Source organism: Callithrix jacchus, chromosome X (assembly GCF_049354715.1).
Source record: "Callithrix jacchus isolate 240 chromosome X, calJac240_pri, whole genome shotgun sequence".
Lineage (NCBI taxonomy): Eukaryota > Metazoa > Chordata > Mammalia > Primates > Cebidae > Callithrix > Callithrix jacchus.
The window spans coordinates 19,412,707-19,432,389 of NC_133524.1; the positions used below are offsets into that span (position 1 = coordinate 19,412,707).

The following is a 19,683-nucleotide window of genomic DNA, read 5'->3' on the forward strand; positions in this document are numbered from 1 at the left end:
CCCAGGCTGGAGTGCAGTGGCATGATCTCAGCTCACTGCAACCTCCACCTCCTGGGATCGAGCGATTCTCTTGCCTCAGCCTCCTCAGTAGCTGGGACTACAGGCATGTTCTACCATGCCTGGTTAATTTTTTTTTTTAAGTAGAGATGAAAGATGGGGTTTCACCATGTTGGCCAGGCTGGTCTCAAACTGCTGACTTCAAGCAATCCACCCTCCCAAAGTGCTGGGATTACAGGCATGAGCCACCGCGCTCAGCCTACCTAAGGCTTTTGAAACCACATTTGGAGAAAAGGTGTTCATTAGATCAAAAAGGGGAATAAAGACCAAGCAAGGAGTCGCTTAGTTCTAGATAAGCAGTGCAAAGGGCCCCGTCACCAGGTTACCTTGTTAGGCGGGACAGCATAGAGTTCTGGCACCAGGCGAATCCCATTCTTGCCTCTGATGAGTACTCCCTCTAGGGCCTCTTGGTACTCTTGGACCTGGAAAACAGCCCCACCCATCATCCATGGAAGGAAGGAGGTCTGGTCAAGAATGCTCTAACAGCGGTGCAACATAGACAAAAAACTCTCATGGCAACAGATTAGAGTTCGGATACAGGGCACAAATACCCTCAGCTCCAGGAGTGCAGGAGGCACACTTACAGTGTTAGGAGGAGCTAAACACGATCAGCTGTTCCTCCCAGGAGTGTGTCTAAGCTCAGCCCCACCTGTCACGCTTCCAGAAAAGGGACAGATAACCCATCATGCAGTAGCTGTTTCTTCCTCAAAATTCCTCCAGTAGTCACATCTACATCATGTATCAGATGTCTTTCCCGTGCTGTCTTTAACTCATCATGTAATTATTTCACTCTCAACCCATCACATATTTAAAATTTTGTCTTAGTGACCGGATTATAAACTTCTTGTGGGGGAAGCAGTATTTTAAGCAGTGTATCCCATTTCTACCTCTTGGGAAGTTTTCCACTTAAGAGGCATTCATTACTATTCAGTCATAACAAAAGAATAACATTCTGTCATTTGCAGTAACATGGATGGAACTGGAGGTCATTGTGTTAATTTCACTTAACATTGTGCTAATTTCACTTATTTCACCAAGTCAGGCACAGAAAGATGCCGCATCTTCTCACTCATGTGTGGGTGTTAAAAAAGTTGACCCCATATTAAAAATGTCATTGGGCAACAAGTGGGAGAGACAGCACATGTGTAGTAGGATAGATTACATGAGGCTTAAACCAGATGCTAAGCATAGTAATTTTCCTCCCCTGAGTGTTCTTTCCCCCCATCATTGCTAAGTCTGTTCACAATGGAAATTCCAAGTCAATTCTTTTGAGATCTTTCAATTCTGGGATAAAATGACAGATAATCTAAGATAGTCACTGAAGCCTAAGAGAAAGCATCAACAGTGGGGGAATATTAATATTTCCAGCTGACTGCTGGTTCTGAAGCCCCCAGCATTCCTGAGCATAACTTTCAAGAGCTAAAATGGATCTCTGATTGATCATCCCCACTCCCACCAAATGTAATCAAAACCAGTTGAAAAAAATGGCAAAGCATCTATGATGTTGGTCATTCACATAAGTTGCACAAGGACAGGTTGGTTCTGCTCAACGAAGTAGGCTCAGGGCTCAGCACAGAGCATGGTACCAAGCAGAAGCTAAACAGATAGGTCTTGAACAAATGAGTGTTGCTTATGTTTACTGTGCATATACAATGCACTAGGCACAGGGATTATACCCGTGAACTGGAGAGAGATGGCCTCTACCAGGGTCCTTTGACAGGTAAGTGGGAGATACAACATAGTGTGACCCATGCTGTTACAGTTGTTATGGGGCACAGGGGCACCTGCCCCAGCTTTAAAGGTCAGAGAAGGCTTTCCAAAAGAAGACATACTCACATTGAACCAAGGGAAGGGGGAGGGACAACTGGGGAAGAAAAGAATGTCCTAGGCCTTTGAGAAGACAGGAGGGCACACGGCCTGTTTAAAGGACTGAAAGGATTTCAGTGTGCTTGGATCACAGAACTCAAAAAAAGAAAGAAGCACTAAGAAATGAGGCTAACGGGGTGAAAACAGGGATCAGATCACATGGAACCCCACAAAACACATGAAGTGTTTGCACTTCATCCCAAAAGCAACCAGAAAGCCATTCATAGCTTTCAAGAAAGGCAGTAGCATAACCTAATTTGCCTTTTAATAAGATCACTCTGGCATGGGTGAGAAGAATGGAAACAGCAGGGAGCTAGGCCAGAGGTTGAGATTCAAGTTAGGAGGCTGTTACACAAAGTAAGATGTTATCTAAGAGCTCCCCAAACTAGGGCTAAAGACAGCAAAACCACTGGCTGATCTGGAAAGAACAACAGCAACAACAAAACCTGTCTATGATGGACCATTCTTGCCGGACCCCAGGGAACCACGCCTCCTAGGACTCATGCCCTTGTCTAGTCCCCTCCTGCTTGAATATGGGATGGCCCTTGAACCAACAGATTGTGATGAAAGTGACATTTTGTCACTTCCGGGCCTAACACTTAAGGAAGCTTGGCAGTTTCTGCTTTTGTGTTCTGGGGAGAAAACAACCAACATGTAAAACTAATGGCCCAGGGACTACAATATTGTGAGAAGCCCAAGCTAGCCATGTGGAAGAGAACCATGGCCCCAGCCAACAGCACAGCTGAGATCCCAGCATCCACTGCTAGCCAGCATCAACTGGCCATGTGAGTGAGGCTATCTTGGAAATAGATTCTCTACTTCCATGGAACCATCCCAGCTGACAGCAGGTAAAGTAGAGACAATCTGTCTCTGCTGGGCTCTGCCCAAATCGCAGAATCATGAGCAAATAAATAAAATACCTGTTGTTTTAGTTCACTCAGTTATGGGAAAGTTTGCTAAGTGGGAACAGATAAACCGAAACAGTGACCTAAATTCTTGTACTACCCTATGTTCTAATAATAATCGTACAACAGTGGAATGAAAATAATTATCAACATAACACCCAGTATTGTCTTACCTGAACAGCATCACCATTGAAGACTCCATCTATTATAAAATATGTCCAGAACACAGGCCACTCACATTCAATGTTTTCAAAGAGCTTGAGTTCAGCAGGGTCATAATGCAGTCGATTAGGGTCCTAGAATCAAATTAAGTCAAACTTTTTAAAGGTGAAATCAGAGTACATACGTAACACCCTGTGCCTCATAGAGTTGCCCATGCTTGTCTGATTTTTACAGCTTTGAGGCTGGCATGAGTAGAATTTTACTATAATGAGGAGATCCTGCTTTTGGCAGTTTTCCATGGTAGCATTTCAGAAAGTAAGCCAGAAACATACACAAGACTCCTTGGTAGTTTATTATACTAAAGCTTCCTGTATCTCTAACAAAGAAATAGAAATATGTTTACCATCAAGTTTGGCCGATGATCTGATTTACATCATTATATTAGTCACTGTGGCAAAGAAACCCAAGGAGGAGACCACAGTTGGTCTTGAAGAAAAATGTGTGAGCCACAGAAGTGGTTGTCCTTGTCTACAAGCTGGTTTTATTTATTTTTTAAATTTTAAAGAAATTTTTATTTTTTTGAGACAGGGTCTCACTCTGTCACCCAGGCTCAAGTGCAGTGGTGTGATCTCTGCTCACTGCAGCCCTGACTTCCTGGGCTCAAGTGATCCTCCCACCTCAGCCTCCCGACTTGCTGGGACCACAGGTACATGCCATCATGCCTGGCTAATTTTGTTTATTTTTTTGTAGAGACAAGGTCTCACTATGTTGCCCAGACTGGTGTCAAACTCCTGGGCTCAAGCCTCCCCAAGCACTGGGATTACAGGCCACTGCACCTGGCCTACAAGCTGGTTTTAAATGACCAGCACACTGTCCCTACTGAAGACACTACTCTATTGTCTGGCTCCAGGCTTACTGACTCCAAAATTAACAATTCGCTCTCCAGTATTCCAACATATAATCAATAGAGGGAGAACAACACAGTGGCAACTTAGAGATGAAACAGTTAAGGAAGCATAAGAAACAATTTTAATACAACCTCTCTTGGAGTTTTATAACCATCTCGAAGGAAGCGACAGCAACCATAACGCCCCTAATAAGAGAAAGTACATTTGATGAGCTCAGAGGAATTTCATTGCCTTTTTAATTCAAGTCAGTCCTGCACCCTCTTTCCCATGAATCTTTTAGTAATGAATTTTATACTTAGTGTTCTTTGCTGTCAGTATAGTTATTAATATATTTAAGTAATAAGCAAAATCAATTCCAGTTTCATCAGTACTTGGAAGGGAATGCCAAAACTTTCCACTGGAGTATCAGGGCTGCAAGAATAATTACCAAGAGTTCAGTGAATGACCATGCCTTCATTCTGATTTACCATATTACACAGAGACCTGAAAGGACCCTCACTATTTAGAAAAGCCACCAAGGCAGATACTTGGATTGGTTTGCTCCTACTTGCAAGATTGGAAAGCTAAAAGGACATTTCCCAGACTCCTCGGCTGCAGAGGAGGCTCTGCAGGTCAGATGCACCCCCACAAGGGTTAGCAGGTGTAGGGGTTTCCTGCACTTAGGACTGTCACTGCTGGTTTTGGGCTGCAGGCTCCAGGGTTCTGCTCCAGCTTCCTGGATGTTAAGAAAGGAGGGCAGGGGCAGCACTCTCTTAATTTGACCCCTTAATCCATAGATCGCAGCTTTGGGTGTCCATTCTCCAGTCTGTAAGTGTGTGAGGCTGCTACAGCAGATGTGGCTCTTGCGAGGGTCATGGAGGCAACCACGTCCCCAGCCCTAGCGGCTAGCACTGCACTTTCCTGGAGTCATCCCAGAGGCTCAGCCTAGAACCTGCTCTTCTTGTAAACACTTCATTCCCTGCATTCATTCCCTTCCTACTTCAACTACCTAAAGGGGTTCCTCTTTTCCCACTGAACCCTGAGACAGCTGCTTTCTTTTTTATTTTTATTTATTTATTTATTTTTGAGAGTCTTACTCTGGCGCCCAGGCTGGAGTGTAATGGCGTGATCTTGGCTCACTGCAACCTCCACCTCCCGGGTTCAAGCGATTCTCCTGCCTCAGCCTCACAGGTAGCTGGGATCACAGGTATATGCCACCATGCCTGGCTAATTTTTGTATTTTAATAGAGACGGGGTTACACCATGTTGGCCATGCTGGTCTTGAACTCCTGATCTCAGGTGATCCACCCGCCTCAGCCTCCCAAAGTGCTAGGATTATGGGTGCGAGCCACCGTGCCCAGCCAACAGCTGCTTTCTTTTGGGAATGTGATTGGAGACATAGGGACTCCAAGGGACAAAAAAATTTTCCTGGAACCTAAGTAGGACAATCAACATGCAGATTTCAGGTTAGGGAAACTCACATTATTTGATAATGTTACTGACAGTTTAAACTGGTTGGAGTATTTAATAATATTCTGAGTTTAGTGTATCATGGTTACTGCATTTCACCTCAAAACAGGGATTTTTTTAACCTGAAAGTAACTTAGGGATTGCCAAGTCCACTGAAATTGTGTGTAAAGTTTGAGGATATTGTGACACACGCACTTTTTTTTTCTGGGAGTGATGCTATATACTGTCTGTGACCTCTAAAGGGTTAAGCAGCTCTGCCTTAGAAGTATGGTAATGGTATAAGTTGTGGTTCACAGGTACCTCCTGGGTGCAAGTTCTGCTACTTAAGCAGAGAACCAAGTCACTAAATCACTTGGAGACTTTGTTTTCTTGCCTGTAGACTCAGCTCTGAACACTTTATGAGTCAGCTTAGATAAATCAAGCCATTAACCTCATGGGGAACTGAGGCATGGGTGAGCCACTCCATGCCATCATGTGAAAGTGCACATCACACAGGACAGAAGGGCGCCAGTGTGACTAATGCTTACCTGGAGTTTAGAAATAATTTCATTTTTGGTCACATTCACAAGGTTTACATCTTCTACTGCAAAGGCAGGAAAGGAAATAATGGAAAGAAGTCCAGCATCAATCTCTTTAGATGTTGACGCTCTTGGCAGCATGGAGAACAGAATAGACTGAATGAAAAACAAAGAGGTGGTTTAACCTGGAGATGCAGTAATAGGCGCAGTATCTAGAGACCATGAGTTTAGCCCCAAGGGAACATTCAAAGATGGTTGCTGATTTTGAGTACAGCTTTGTCTTACCAACATGGCCCCTGCTAGCCAACCCTGTATACCCAGAGCAATGATTCCTCTTCCTCACGCATTGGTGAGAGCATGGTACTGCCTGGAGCCCATACTGAGAACTGCTTGTCTCCCTTCTTTTTTTTTTTTTTTTTTTTTTGAGACAGAGTCTTGCTCTGTCGCTAGGCTGGAGTACAGTGGTGCAATCTCAGCTCACTGCAACCTCCACCTCCCGGGTTCAAGTGATTCCCCTGCCTTAGCCTCCCAAGTAGCTGGGACTACAGGCACGTGCCACCATGCCTCGCTAATTTTTTGTATTTTAGTAGACAGAGGGTTTCACTATGTTGGCCAAGAAGGTCTCATGGTCTGCCTGCCTTGGCCTCCCAAAGTGCTGTGATTACAGGTGTGAGCCACCGCATCCCGCCTGTCTCCCTTCTTTCCATGCCCTAGGGGAGGAATTATAGGGCCACCTGTGTCAGTAGGCTAAGGTGTCTAGTTATGAAGACAGAGACCAGAAAAGAACACATACACGGGGCCAGCTTGGAGAAATGTCTGGCTTCTGTGGAATGTGACCAATTGGACTGGGTGACCAAGAAACCACTTAAAAGAGGAGAAGAATCCAGAAGATCTCATGAACACTCAGACAAAATGGTAACCCACAGAATTAGTTTAGTTCTAGAATCTTTCTAGGGTTACTTAAGAGGCCTCAATGATAAGATGGCTAGCTTAGGCACTGGAAACTTGGACAACAGTTGAAATTATCAGGAAAAGTTTGGGAAAGGAAGGAGTTAATACTGAGTTCTAACGTGTACAGACATGAGGCTAGATCCCTGCAAACATAAGCTCATTGAATCTTTCATATGAAGAAGGACTTAAGGTACCATGTCCAATTCACATCTGAGGACCCTGAGACTTTGAGATAGAGACTCATGTCTAAGGCATGCAGCTACTAAGTGACAGAACTAGGATTCTAACTCAGGCCCAGCTGGCTGCAAAGCTCACGCATTTCCACTGGATTGCACATCTATTAAGATGCATGCCATGTCTAGGCACAGTGGCTTATGCCTGCAGCCCCAGAGCTTTGGGAGGCTGAGGTGGGAAGATCGCTTGAGGCCAGGAGTTGGAGACCAGCCTGGGCAACAGAGCGAGACTTTGTCTTTACAAAAAATTTTTTAAAAAATTAGCTGAGTGTGGGTGGCACATGCCTGTAGTCCTCGCTACTTGGTAAACTGAGGTGGGAGGACTGCTTGAGCCCAGGAGTTGCAGGTTACAGGGAACTATGATTGCACCATTGCACTCCAACCTAGGTGATAGAGTAAGATCTCCTCTTTTAAAAAAAACAAACATACACCATCTTGGTTCCATTAGATTACACCCCAAGAAATACCAGGACTACTTACAGAGGAAAAATTGAGTGAGCTGGAAGGTAGAGTCAAGATGAATGGAACACTTCAGCTTCAGAATAAAGCTTTATTTTCTATAGCCAACCGAACCTGGAGCCCTGTTCTGTAACTCACTTTTCCCTAGGGTTTCTCTGCCTGGAAACACAAACTTCTACCAAAAGCTCTCCATTCAAAAGTCTTTATGTATCTGACCCACTTTAGCCCTGGCAACATACTTGGCACACAGTGGGCCCTCACTGAATAAGAGTTTGCTGAGGGTCTAGCAGTTGATGACTCGCACTCTGCTCAATACAATCCCCCAATCTGTATTAGATCACTCCTTTCTCTGATCTGTATTTCACAGAGGTTCTACTCATTTCCCATCTCTCCCGTCTCATTTCTTCTCCACTACCTATTCCACCCATCCCCAACCCCACACCCCCAAGTGAACTAGTGCTTGCTCGTCATTCACTTTGGGAACACTGTGAAATAACCCTGAAAGAAAACCACCTTTGTGCTAAAAACCCAAAAAACAGACTTTGCCTCTAGCAAAACAAGGCTGCTTGGTTCCATCTAAACAGCATCATGGTGTCTTACATTTGCATAGTACTTTCTGGCTTACAAAGTGCTTAGACTAAGTTGACTGATTCTTACAACTACCTTGTGAGGCCAGAGGAAAGGGTCCCAGGATGCCCATTTTATAGGTGAGGAAACTGAAGCTCAAAGAAGCAAGTATTACCAAGCTAGAAAGGTGGGGAATCTGCACTGAATCCCAGGCCTTCCATGCCAGAACTCTCCTTCCCTACTCTCTGGAATGCAAGAGGCTATTACCTGGCAGTGCTCGACCTCATCTGGCAGGACATGAATCACTGACTTGCGTCCTCCATGGGCTCCAAAAAGGTCCAGTTCATCAATTGCCTCAAGAGCTGCCTGCAAACACAGGTATAAATTACTTTTTCTTTCTAATAAACATATACTCCAATATCTGGTGCTCCTTTTTCATTAAGCAATCTAGTATACATGTTTTCCCAAAGGTAATGAAACACATTTTAAAAATCCAGCTAGAATCCTATAGTCGTGTTCTAGTCTTTTTTTTTTTTTTTGTAGAGACAGGGTCTCGCCATTCTGCTGGGGCTGGTCTTGAACTCCTGGGTTCAGGTTATCCTTCCACCTCGGCCTCCCAAAGTGCTGGGATTACAGGCGTGAGCCACGGTGCCCCACCCTGTTCTTATTTTCACTGAATCGGAGCTCTCCTGTACATTGCTGCTCATTACAGAAACAAGAAAGAGAAAACAGAAAAACATTTTCCAAAGTGAAGTTAGTGTTCTACCAAAAAATGAATTAACAAGTTCATAACATTGTGTGGCTGTGTGCACTAAATTCATGAGTCTTTCTCTCACATGTTTTAACAATTATCTTCAAACATCTGGCACTCCAGAAAGTTAATTCTTTTAGTAATAAGTACATTTTCTGTCTGTTTACCTCAACAGAGCATGTTTGTTGTTGCTTTAAAAATTATAGCCCTGGAGCCTCTACCCTGTCCAAAAAATATACTTCATCCTGGAGGAGGGAAGGAAGGAGGTACCCTATAAGTCTATGGCAAGAGAAGCAAACTGGTAACGCACAGATTGAATCTGCCCTATAGGTGTGTTTTGTTTGGCTTGAAGAGTATTTTACATGAATTTGGATCAGAATACCTTTAGGGAAAGCTTCCCAGTGTCCCCAATACCTCCCCCACCCCCATCTTGCTGTCTGGCTAGTTGCACTCTACATCTATTACTTGCCTGACCTTGTAGACTTTTGAACTTGTGAGTCCAACCTACAAAGTGGTGATATTCTTCAGTCCTCTCTGTGACCCAGAACACCGGACATTAAACATGCAGCTTATTTAGCAACAGCAAGAGCTTAGACCCGTGGGTGACGGCAGGGGCTAACCAGGACAGAGCACTCTTACTTTCTGCCACATGCAAATTTCAGCACTGGAAACCTACCTTTACCTAGAATTTCAGGTGGCTGGGGTACCTGTGCCACTTGAATTTCACATACTTGCAGTCGACTTTTGAAAACATATGCTAATCAGATTAAATCCAAACTCCTGATGAAGGGAATGGAATCAAAGCAGTAAAAAAGTGCAAAAGGAAGAACAAGCAGGGCGACTGTTACCTTGGCCATTCCTACGGAGCTTGCATTCAACTCCGGGATGCCCTGATTAGTCTTATCTCCACGCTCCCACATTCCATAATCCTGGGGGAGAAAAAGGCAGGAATCAGAGGGGAGGGAGAGGTATATGAGAAGTGCTATGGGAAAAATGCTTCCTTTATGTCCCTGCAGGCACACTAAAATATAAGTGGATCTTGTTGGAGGCCCTGGAGACTCATACTGTGTTCTTCCTCAATTTCAGTTCCTGTGACCTCTGTGCAGAATTTTAGAAGAAAATACTCAAATGGGACAAAAGTGCACACCACAACACTCTCAAATTTCTTATTTCTAGAAGGTATTCATTTGTAAGAAACTCTGGATATATGGAGAACAAAATATTTTTATCTTCTTAAAATCGAATAAAATGCTGCCTCTCTATTTAGTCAATGCCTTTGAACTTATATTAAGTTGTAAGACAGAATACAGAAACTTTAGCACATGGCTCATAACTAGTCGAAGCCAACAAAAGCATTTAAAATAATTTAGTACCTATTTTTTAGCATTACCTCTTAGGGGAAAAAATGCTCAGCAACTAACTGGAGCCAAAGTCACAACTGAGACACAGAACACGAACCTATGTGGTATTTACAAACTGATTACCAGGGATTGACTCAGAATGCTGGCACACAGAGGATCTGGTATGTGTGTACGTAACCTATCACTCATATTTTCATTTAAAAACCCACATATGGGATGCTGTTTTGAAACAATGCTATGTGCACTACTGAAAGCTGACCACCTAACATAAACAGGACTGATGCCAACAATTCAGTCTTTATCTTTTTTTATCTCCAAAAAAAAATTTTTTTTTTTTTTGAGATGGAGTCTGGCTCTGTCACCTAGGCTGGAGTACAGTGGCGCGATCTTGGCTCATTGCAACCACCATCTCCCAGGTTCAAGCGATTCTCCTGTCTCAGCCTCCCAAGTAGCTGGGACTATAGGCGCATACCACCACGCTAATTTTTGTATTTTTAGTAGATAAGGAGTTTCACCATATTGGTCAGACTGGTCTCAAATTCTTACCCTCAGGTGATCCACCTGTCTTGGCTTCCCAAAGTGCTGGGATTATAGGCATGAGCCACTGTTCCCGGCCAGAACATTTTCAAAATGTGGAGATTGAGACTCGGGCATCCTAGAGCAACTTCGCTGCTGAGCGTGCCGGGTGACTGAAACTGACTTCTTTCCTTGAGTATTCCTCTCATCTGTGCCTTCCTGAGGCCCCACCCACCTTTCTTCCAACCCCGGTGCTGGGTGATTCATCCTCAAAAATTGCATGGATCGCTGCTTCCACCTGCTTCAGGGTCTAAAATGACAAATGGTGAATTTCCTAGCGGATCATATTCACATCTCTCTCTCTCTGTCTGGCAATATGCCCCATGATCTGGCCTTCTTGGACACACCCACAAGCTGGGTTTATTTTCTACTCTTTTCCAAGTCAGCTTTCCCCTAAGTCTACTCCTTTACTCTGTACCCTTTTCTTCAAGCACCCGGTAGCCCACCCAGCCACACTCAGAGCCTGTTCCTGCCTCTGGGACTGCACAAGCTATTCCTGCACCCAAACTCCCTTTCTCCTCCCTTCTGCTGATCTAGACTCTGCTCAGCTTCCAAGGTCCAACTCAATGCCCAGCCTTTCCACAGACTTCTCAAGCTCCTTCAGACCAGGGTTTGTCAATTTCAGCAGTACTGCATTTTGAGCCAGGTAATCTGCATCGTGGGGGGCTGGCCTGTGCGTTGTAGGATGTCTAGCAGCAGTTCTAGTCTCAGCCCACTAGATGCCAGTAACATCTACTGCCCAGATGTGACAACCAAAAAAGTCTCCAGACATTGCCACATGTCCCCTGGGAGGACAAGATTGCCTCTGGTCGGGAATCACTGCTTTAGACTGGGGGTCAGCAAACTCCAGCCTTTGGACCAAATTTAATTTGCCACCTATTTTTGCAAAGTCTATCTGGGGCACAGCCATGCTCATTTGTTTATGTGCTGTCTAAGGCTGCTTTTATGCTAGAAAGGCAGAGCCAAGTACCTAGGAAAGAGACCCTAGATCCTGTAGAGCCGAAAATATTTACTCTCTGGCCCTTTACAGAAAACCTTTGCTGACCTTCCTTTAGACCACAGCAGCCTTTTTTTATTTTTTGAGATGGAGTCTTGCACTGTCACCCAGGCTGGGGTGCAATGGCATGATCTTGGCTCACTGAACCTTCTAGGTTCAAGCGATTCTCCTGCCTCAGCCTCCCAAGTAGCTGGAATTACAGGGGCCCACCACCATGCCTGGCTAAGTTTTGTATTTTTAATAGAGACAGGGGTTTCACTATGTTGGCCAGGCTGGTCTCAAACTCCTGACCTCATGATCTGCCTGCCTTGGCCTCCCAAAGTTCTGGAATTACAGGTGTGAGCCACCATGCCTGGCCTCATGGTGGCTTTTTTTTTTTTTTAAAAAAAAAACAACCTTTTACCCTTTCCCTCCTTCCCCGACAGCTTTGCACACTGGGGTTGTTGTGTAAAGGTGCCTCAGGCTTTGCCTTCCAAACCAGACAGAAGGTGGGAGGAAAGGGTGTTTATATACATTTATACCCAGCAAGTCTGGCCCAGGTTGGGGCTCTGCCTAGCTTGAGCCCCTTTACTTGTGGCCCAGTTGGGGTGATGCTCATGGTACCCCAGTGCCCACCAAGGTGCTAATGCTACTACCTCTTCAGCCCTGTCTCAGGCCAGCACAAATGCATCCCACAGGACATTTTAGGGTCTTATTGCAAACAAGCATAATGGGAACTACTATTTAATCCAGCAATCCCACTCCTGGGTATCTACCCAGAGGAAAAGAAGGCATTATGTGAAAAAGATACTTGCACATGCATGTTCACAGCAGCATAATTCACAACTGCAAAAACGTGGAACCAACCCAAACGCCCATCAGGCAATGAGTAGATAAGAAACTGTTAGGTATATGATGGAATACTACTCAGCCATAGAAAGGAATGAAATAATGGCATTTGCAGTAACCGGGATGAGACTGGAGAATATTATTCTAAGTGAAGTAAGTCAGGAATGGAAAACCAAACATTGTATGTTCTCCCTGATATGTCGGAGCTAAGCTATGAGGATGCAAAGGCATAGGAATGACACTATGGACTTTGGGGACTCGGAGAAAGGGTGGGAAGGGGGAGAGGAATAAAAGACTACAAGTAGGGTGTGGTATATACTGCCTAGGTGATGGGTGCACCAAAATCTTACAAATCACCACTAATGGACTTGAATGTAACCGAACACCACCTGTTCCCCAATTACCTATGGAAATAAAAAAATTTTTAAAATAAAACAAGCATAACAGGCTGGGAGTGGTGGCTCAGGCCTATAATCCCAGCGCTTTGGGAGACCGAGGCAGGAGGATTACCTGAGGTCAGGAGTTTGACACCAGCCTGGCCAACATGGCAAACCCCATTTCTACTAAAAATGCAAAACTTAGCCAGGCGTGGTGGTAGACAGCTGTAATCCCAGCTAATTGGGAGGCTGAGGCAGGAGAATCGCTTGAACCTGGGAGGCGGAGGCTGCAGCAAGCTGAGATCACACCACTGTATACCAGACAGGGTGACAGAGCAAGGCTCTGTCTCAAAATAAATAAACAGAAATAAAACAAGCATAATGGATTCAGACAGAGCACAGAGTACATTTCAAAATCATGAAACCCACAACCCTATTCCAGGACAAAAATATATTTTGTCTGTGGAGGTGACACAATCTCATAGCTCTAGTCTTGCTAACCTTTTGGTCAGCTGCAAACAGCCTGACCCTCAAAAAAACTGTATGACTTTTTTTCTTTTTTTTTTTTTGAGAGAGTCTCACTCTGTCACCCAGGCTGGAGTGCAGTGGCATGATATCAGCTCGCTGCAACCTTGGCCTCCCACTTCTGCTTCAAGTGATTCTCAGCTTTCTGCCTCTGCCTCAAGTGATTCTCCTGTCTCAGCCTCCCGAGTTGCTGGGATTACAGGCTCATACCACCATGCCTGGCTAATTTTTGTATTTTTAGTACAGACGGGGTTTCACCACACTGGCCAGGCTGGTCTCAAACTCCTGACCTCATGATCCACACGCCTTGGCCTCCCAAAGTGCTGGGATTACAGGTGTGAGCCACTGCACCTGGCATGATTTTTATTCTTTTGATGACTGGCACATTGGAAAAGGCTACCAGGGTTGATACTTACAGCAACTTTATATGCAGCTTCTATGTAGAAGACAAGATTCTGTATGAAGGCCACTTCGTCAAGGGTGAAAATGATACGTAAGCCTAGCAAAGTAAACAATGAGGTTATGAAGTCATGTTGCAGAAAACTGCCCATCACAAATTACAAATATCACACTAGGAAATAAACCCTTTTAACTTCATTTTCATTTTTCTTCCAAAGGCATCTCTGAAGTAAGTCATAACCATTAACGTCTAATCTCAGAAAAGGGAAGGAGGGAAGGAGGGAGGGAGGGAAGGAGGAAGAGAGGGAAAAAGGGAGGGAGGGAGGGCTCCACTTTCCTGTGTGTGCCTGAGTAGAAAGGGCTGAGAAAGGTTTGGGACCTCTGGTACAGGTTGGATTGGTGCAGAGACGGGTCCAACAAAGCAAAGATTTTAGCCCAGAAGAACCAGAGACACTGATCCAATCTTTGAGTGAGCCAAAGAGAAGGGCAAATACTTCTCCCAGTGGGAGACAGGGAAAAAGCAGAGTCGCCAGCTCCAGGAGCTGGCCTTTAACCCTGCACGAAAACACAGTCAGCTACAACAAATACAGATATTTTTGAAGTATGAATTCTGGAAGCTGCTATGGATATAATAGGAAATGGACTCTTACATCAATGAGGGAAGCTTAACTAATAAGCCAGATTAGAAGTTGAATCAGAACTAAGTTTAACAAGAAACTGAAAACAATTTGGCAATATATATGAGTTGCCTTTGAGTGATATCTAACTCTCAGAAGGAAGTAAATGAAGATGGGTCAAGGTTGGTATTGCAACATTAGTTATAACAGCAAAATAAAAGGGGCCGGGCGCGGTGGCTCACGCCTGTAATCCCAGCACTTTGGGAGGCTGAGTCGGGCAGATCACCTGAGGTTGGGAGTTTGAGACCAGCCTGACCAACATGGAGAAACCTCGTCTCTACTAAAACTATACACATATAGTGGCACATGCCTATAATCCCAGCTACTTAAAGGCTGAGGCAGGAGAATTGCTTAAACCCAGGAGGTGGAGGTTGCAGTGAGCTGAGATCACGCAATTGCACTCCAGCCTGGGCAACAAGAGTGAAACTCTGTCTCAAAATAAATAAATAAATAAATAAATATAAAAATAAATAAATAAAAGGAATCAAGGAAATTAAATTAAATTAATTATGGTATATTCATTGATAAACTCACTAAAATAGTGTTTATGAAGAAGCTTGTTATATCATGGGAGAAATGCTTGTTATAATGCTATATAAGAAAAAGACTAAGTTTATGTATACAATGTGACCTTAAATACGTAAAAAAAAAAAATGCAAGAAAAAAAGACTTCGAAGAGATGCAGCAAAATGAAAGTTGGCAGTGGAATTTTTTTCTTTATATTCTGTTACATTTTCAAAAGTATCTACAATGAGCTCATATTAACTTTCATAGCCAAAAAGTAATTGCGTAAATGTGTGATTTATTCACACAGCTATAACAATACTGCTTACTGATTTATGGCATTTTGAGAGTTTCACATTTGCAGTCTGCAATGAATGGGAGGCCTCAGGCACATCAGTTGACTGGACAGGTAGGTGATAAGAACTCCAAGACACAGGCGCTCAGTGCCCTAACCTGGGGCAGCATCTATGGCACATGCCATTGTGGGAGAGAGGGACCACCTGGTGTGAGACCCTAGTCGGGGAGACAGAGGCCTGGTGTCCAGGCTGCCACAGAGGCCAGCGGCTCCAGCTTCAAGAGGAACAAGGCACACTGCCTGCAAACCGTGAGCCAATCATAGCACAGGTGCTGAAGGCTGCTCAGCTCACCCTGGGCACACTGCCAAGTGGTGGAAATGGTATTGTTCAGACATAATTTGGAAAAGTGAGGGTGCGTCTAAAAGAGGGTGACCAGGGTAGTGAGCGGGAGAGCCGAAAGGGCAGGGCTTCTGATTCTGGAGGAGAACACTCTAAGAGCAGGTGTGGGATGGTCTCCAGACAGCTAAGTGTCAAAGTTAGACTTGACCTATGTGGCTCTAGGAACTAGGAGAGAGTGACAGTAAGGAGGCTGTGTGCCCAACAGAGGGAAGCTAAGACAGCCAGCTCCACAGCCTTCACCCTGCTGGGGTCCAGGTGGAGGCTGACTGTCCTCTCTGCAGGTTACAGACAGGGTCCCTGCACTCCCTGCCCTATCACAGAGGAGAATGCACAGAATATGGAAAAGCATACTTTTCCTTTTTTTTTTTTTGAGACAGAGTCTCACTCTGTTGCCAGGCACCAGGCTGGAGTGCAGTGGTGTGATCTTGGCTCACTGCACCCTCTGCCTCACAGGTTCAAGCAATTCTCCTGCCTCAGCCTCCCGAGTAGCTGGGACTACACAGGCGCGTGCCACCACACCCAGCTAGCTTTTGTATTTTTAGTAGAGATGGGGTTTCACCATGTTGGCCAGGATGGTCTCAATCTCTTGACCTTGTGATCCGCCCGCCTTGGCCTCCCAAAGTACTGGGATTACAGGCAGCAGGCTTTTCTTTTGTGTAAACTGCTGATTTAAAATACTGATTGCTATGGTATGAATGGGTCCCCTCCAAAATCAAGGTGAGGCCAATGTGATGATATTAAGAGGTGGGGCCTTAAGAGATCAGGCCCTGAGTACTCCTCCCATCATGTGTGGGATGAAGGCATTTTCTTTCTTTTTTTTCAGACAGAGTTTCGTGTTTCGTTCTTGTTGTCCAGGCTAGAGTGCAATGGCACGATCTTGGCTCACTGCAACCTCTGCTTCCCAGGTTCAAGTGATTCTCCTGCCTCAGCCTCCTGAATAGCTGGGATTACAGGCATGCGCCACCACACCTGACTAATTTTTGTATTTTTAGTAGAGATGGGGTTTCTCCATGTTGGTCAGGCTGGTCTTGAACTCCCGACCTCAGGTGATCCACCTGCCTCAGCTTCCCAAAGTGCTGGGATTACAGGCATGAGCCACTGTGTCCAGCTATATAGGCTCTTTCAAAACAGGCTTCATGGAACCTTTGGCTCTCTTGCCCTTCTGGCTTCCCCCAAGTGAGGGCACAGCGATTCTCCTCTTTGGAGGATGGAGCCTCTACCAGACAATCTAGACTGGTGGTGCCTCGGTCAAGGACTTCCCAGCCTCCAGAACTGTGAGAAAACACATTTTGGTTCTGTAGAAATGGCCTCGTCTGAAGTATTTTATTAAAGCAGTGAAGCAGCACAAATGGCCTGAGACCCTGACCGCTGCCTGCCCTCCTCCCACCCCTTTTCTGGATTGTCACTCCCTATACAATGGGCTCCAACGATCCTGGCTCACCTGAGGCAGTCATCTGGGCCAGGAACAGGAGGAAGAGAGAGGTGGCATCCACCTGGAGGTGGCCCCACTGGTCATCGCCCACCACTGTGCCGCAGGTGGCGGTGTTGTACTTGGCGTGCAGGCTGTCCTTGGTGCTCTGAGTGTGTTTGAACTTCTCCACTTTGGCCACCTAAGGGAGAAGGCAGGCCCATTCTGCAGAGTTACCAGGGTTCATGGCTGGCAGAGGTCACGGCCAAGGCCAGCCACCTGGATCTAGAGCTCGTATCTACCGCTTCTGGGAGCCAGAGGGAGGGAAGGCAGCTGCTAGGGGGCACCACACAGAGGGGCTGTGCTGGCGATTCTTCTCGCCCACTCGCCTGAAATGTACCAGCCTGGGGAGAATCTCATCTGCAGGAGTGATGGGTCACGCCAAAAGGTGTCCTTGTCTACGTATCCCCAGCTGTGACACATGGTAGATACTCAAGGAGAGATGGAGGGAAGGTAAAGGGGAGAAAAGGGACCTGTTTAAATTTCAATTTCTTGTTTCTTAATGTTGAAAGGAAAAGAGCTACTATGATTTTGCTCAGGCTGACTAAAGGTGGCGACTGTGTCATCTTCATCCTTGAATTTGTGGAGATCCTAGCATAATGTTCTATGTATGGTACATGCTCAATGAACTGTTTTATTAACCTCTCACTGAAAATACCACTAAACAATAATATTAAGTTTTCAAAACTCAAGCATTTCATCTCAATGAAAAATACCTTTTATAAACATGATGGAATAAACAATACTGTATGGCTTTCTAGAAGTGCCTTTAAAAAAAAGTTTCCTTCCCCATTTAAAAAAAAAACATGTTCTCATTTTACTCATGTAACTCTTCAAAAGAGATCCTCAGAAACTGTCCTTTGAGACTGTGGTTCAATAGTAAAGTTACTGAAAATAATTTTAAAAAGAGAAGGTAGCTGGGCATGGTAGCTCACGCCTGTAATCCCAGCACTCTGGGAGGCCAAGGGGCGGGGGGATCACTGGCATCCAGGTATTCAAGACCAGCCTGGGCAACATAGTGAAGTGTCATATCTACAAAAAATAAAAAATAAAAATTAGCCAGGTGTGGTGGTACACGCCTGTAGTCCCAGCTACTAGGGAGGTTGAGGTGGAAGAACCACTTGAGCTCAGGAGTTTGATGTTGCAGTGAGCCGTGATCACACCACTGTACTCAGCCTGGGTGACAGTGTGAGACCCTGTCTCAAAAAAAAAAAAAAAAAAGATAGAGAGAGAAAGTAAGCAAAGTATTTTCAATTTCTCTTCCTCTTGAGAAGAAAAGTAAAAGACTTCTTAAGCAGTGTTAACTGTCACGATTACAATGACGTGGAATGCCCACTTGGCAAGCACACGTATGCGTTCTGCCTACCTGTCTCATCATGCACTGGAGAAGACCTCGCATCAGCTTCACCACGTTCTGTGAACATAAAGCAGAATCAGGAACAAGGCCCAGGACCCTTGCTGCAGGAAAACTATCTCCTGACCACCGTGGCTGGGAAGCCAGGGCTGCCCAGCAACTCCCCTGGAGTCCTGAACCTACATGAGTGTTCTGATGGTTTATGTTCTCTCCACTCCATCACAAAGAAAGAAAAATCTGGATGAAGTGACTTACCTCACATAAAGGGGCTATCATATATTATCTGCCAACTCTGAAATTCAGTGACTCCTCACTGATACCTTAGCAACATAATTTTTGTAAGGCTAGTACTCTGGAGCTTTATGTCACATTTTTTGGTAATGTATTTTTGTTACACTGAGTCCACCACGCCTGCCCAAAAGTACTGTTTGCCCAAATGGCCATTTGTGAAACCATCACTGAATTACTGAGTAAAGCTCTAACAAAATGCAAGTGACAGCCAAGGTTTCTGAATAATCCGATTTACTGTAACCAATTGCAAGTCTTATTCTCATTATAAATAACAATAAGAATGCTACGTGAATGAACGAGACACCATTCCAGATGATCCACTGACTGTGAGACCATCGAAGAATATCTAAATCAAAGATAAATCTCAAGAGCTCTTATGCCAAGAGAATGATTTTTATATTTCAGTGCTCCCTACTTCAATGCTACCCCTCAAAACACTTGGAAAATACCTCCTGTGTTCAGGGACGGATTATTTTGTTATAAACTTAGTGATAGCAAATCTTTGGTAGGTGTCTTGGTTCTGGATTTTGGACAACAATAAAAGGACTTCATTGCTGCAGGAAAACCACCTTCTCGTGGTGAATAATATAGGCTCCCAAACTGGATACACCAATTTGGTTCAAAATTAAAGGGTGACCATAAATTAATAAGATTGCTTTCCTGGAATGGCTCAAATTAGAAAGGTATTTTTAAGGGAAGTTTCAAAAATATTTTATGCAGCAGCAATAATGTTTGGATAAATATCCTTTCAATGTGACTACTCTGAAGAATACATGCTTTGGAATGTGAAGCTGTGGTGAGGTGA

At 44.7% G+C, this 19,683-nt stretch overlaps 1 protein-coding gene across 16 annotated transcripts in view; it reads right to left on the minus strand.

Annotated features, from left to right (window-relative positions):
* The window catches only part of PHKA2 (phosphorylase kinase regulatory subunit alpha 2), a 95,120-nt gene that overhangs the window by 45,304 nt on the left and 30,133 nt on the right, over nt 1-19,683 (minus strand). For all 16 annotated transcript variants that reach the window (XR_013531539.1, XR_013531538.1, XR_013531537.1 and 13 more), the window contains exons 3-11: nt 18,600-18,647; nt 17,207-17,375; nt 13,907-13,989; nt 9,675-9,755; nt 8,343-8,441; nt 5,875-6,021; nt 4,030-4,083; nt 3,002-3,124; nt 384-479 (exon numbers count right to left, since the gene is read on the minus strand). Coding sequence is in view for 9 of the 16 variants with exons in the window: in XM_035289537.3 (XP_035145428.3) it covers nt 384-479; nt 3,002-3,124; nt 4,030-4,083; nt 5,875-6,021; nt 8,343-8,441; nt 9,675-9,755; nt 13,907-13,989; nt 17,207-17,375; nt 18,600-18,647 (900 nt within the window). In the remaining 7 variants the exon portion in view is untranslated. The remainder of the gene's footprint in view (nt 1-383; nt 480-3,001; nt 3,125-4,029; nt 4,084-5,874; nt 6,022-8,342; nt 8,442-9,674; nt 9,756-13,906; nt 13,990-17,206; nt 17,376-18,599; nt 18,648-19,683) is intronic.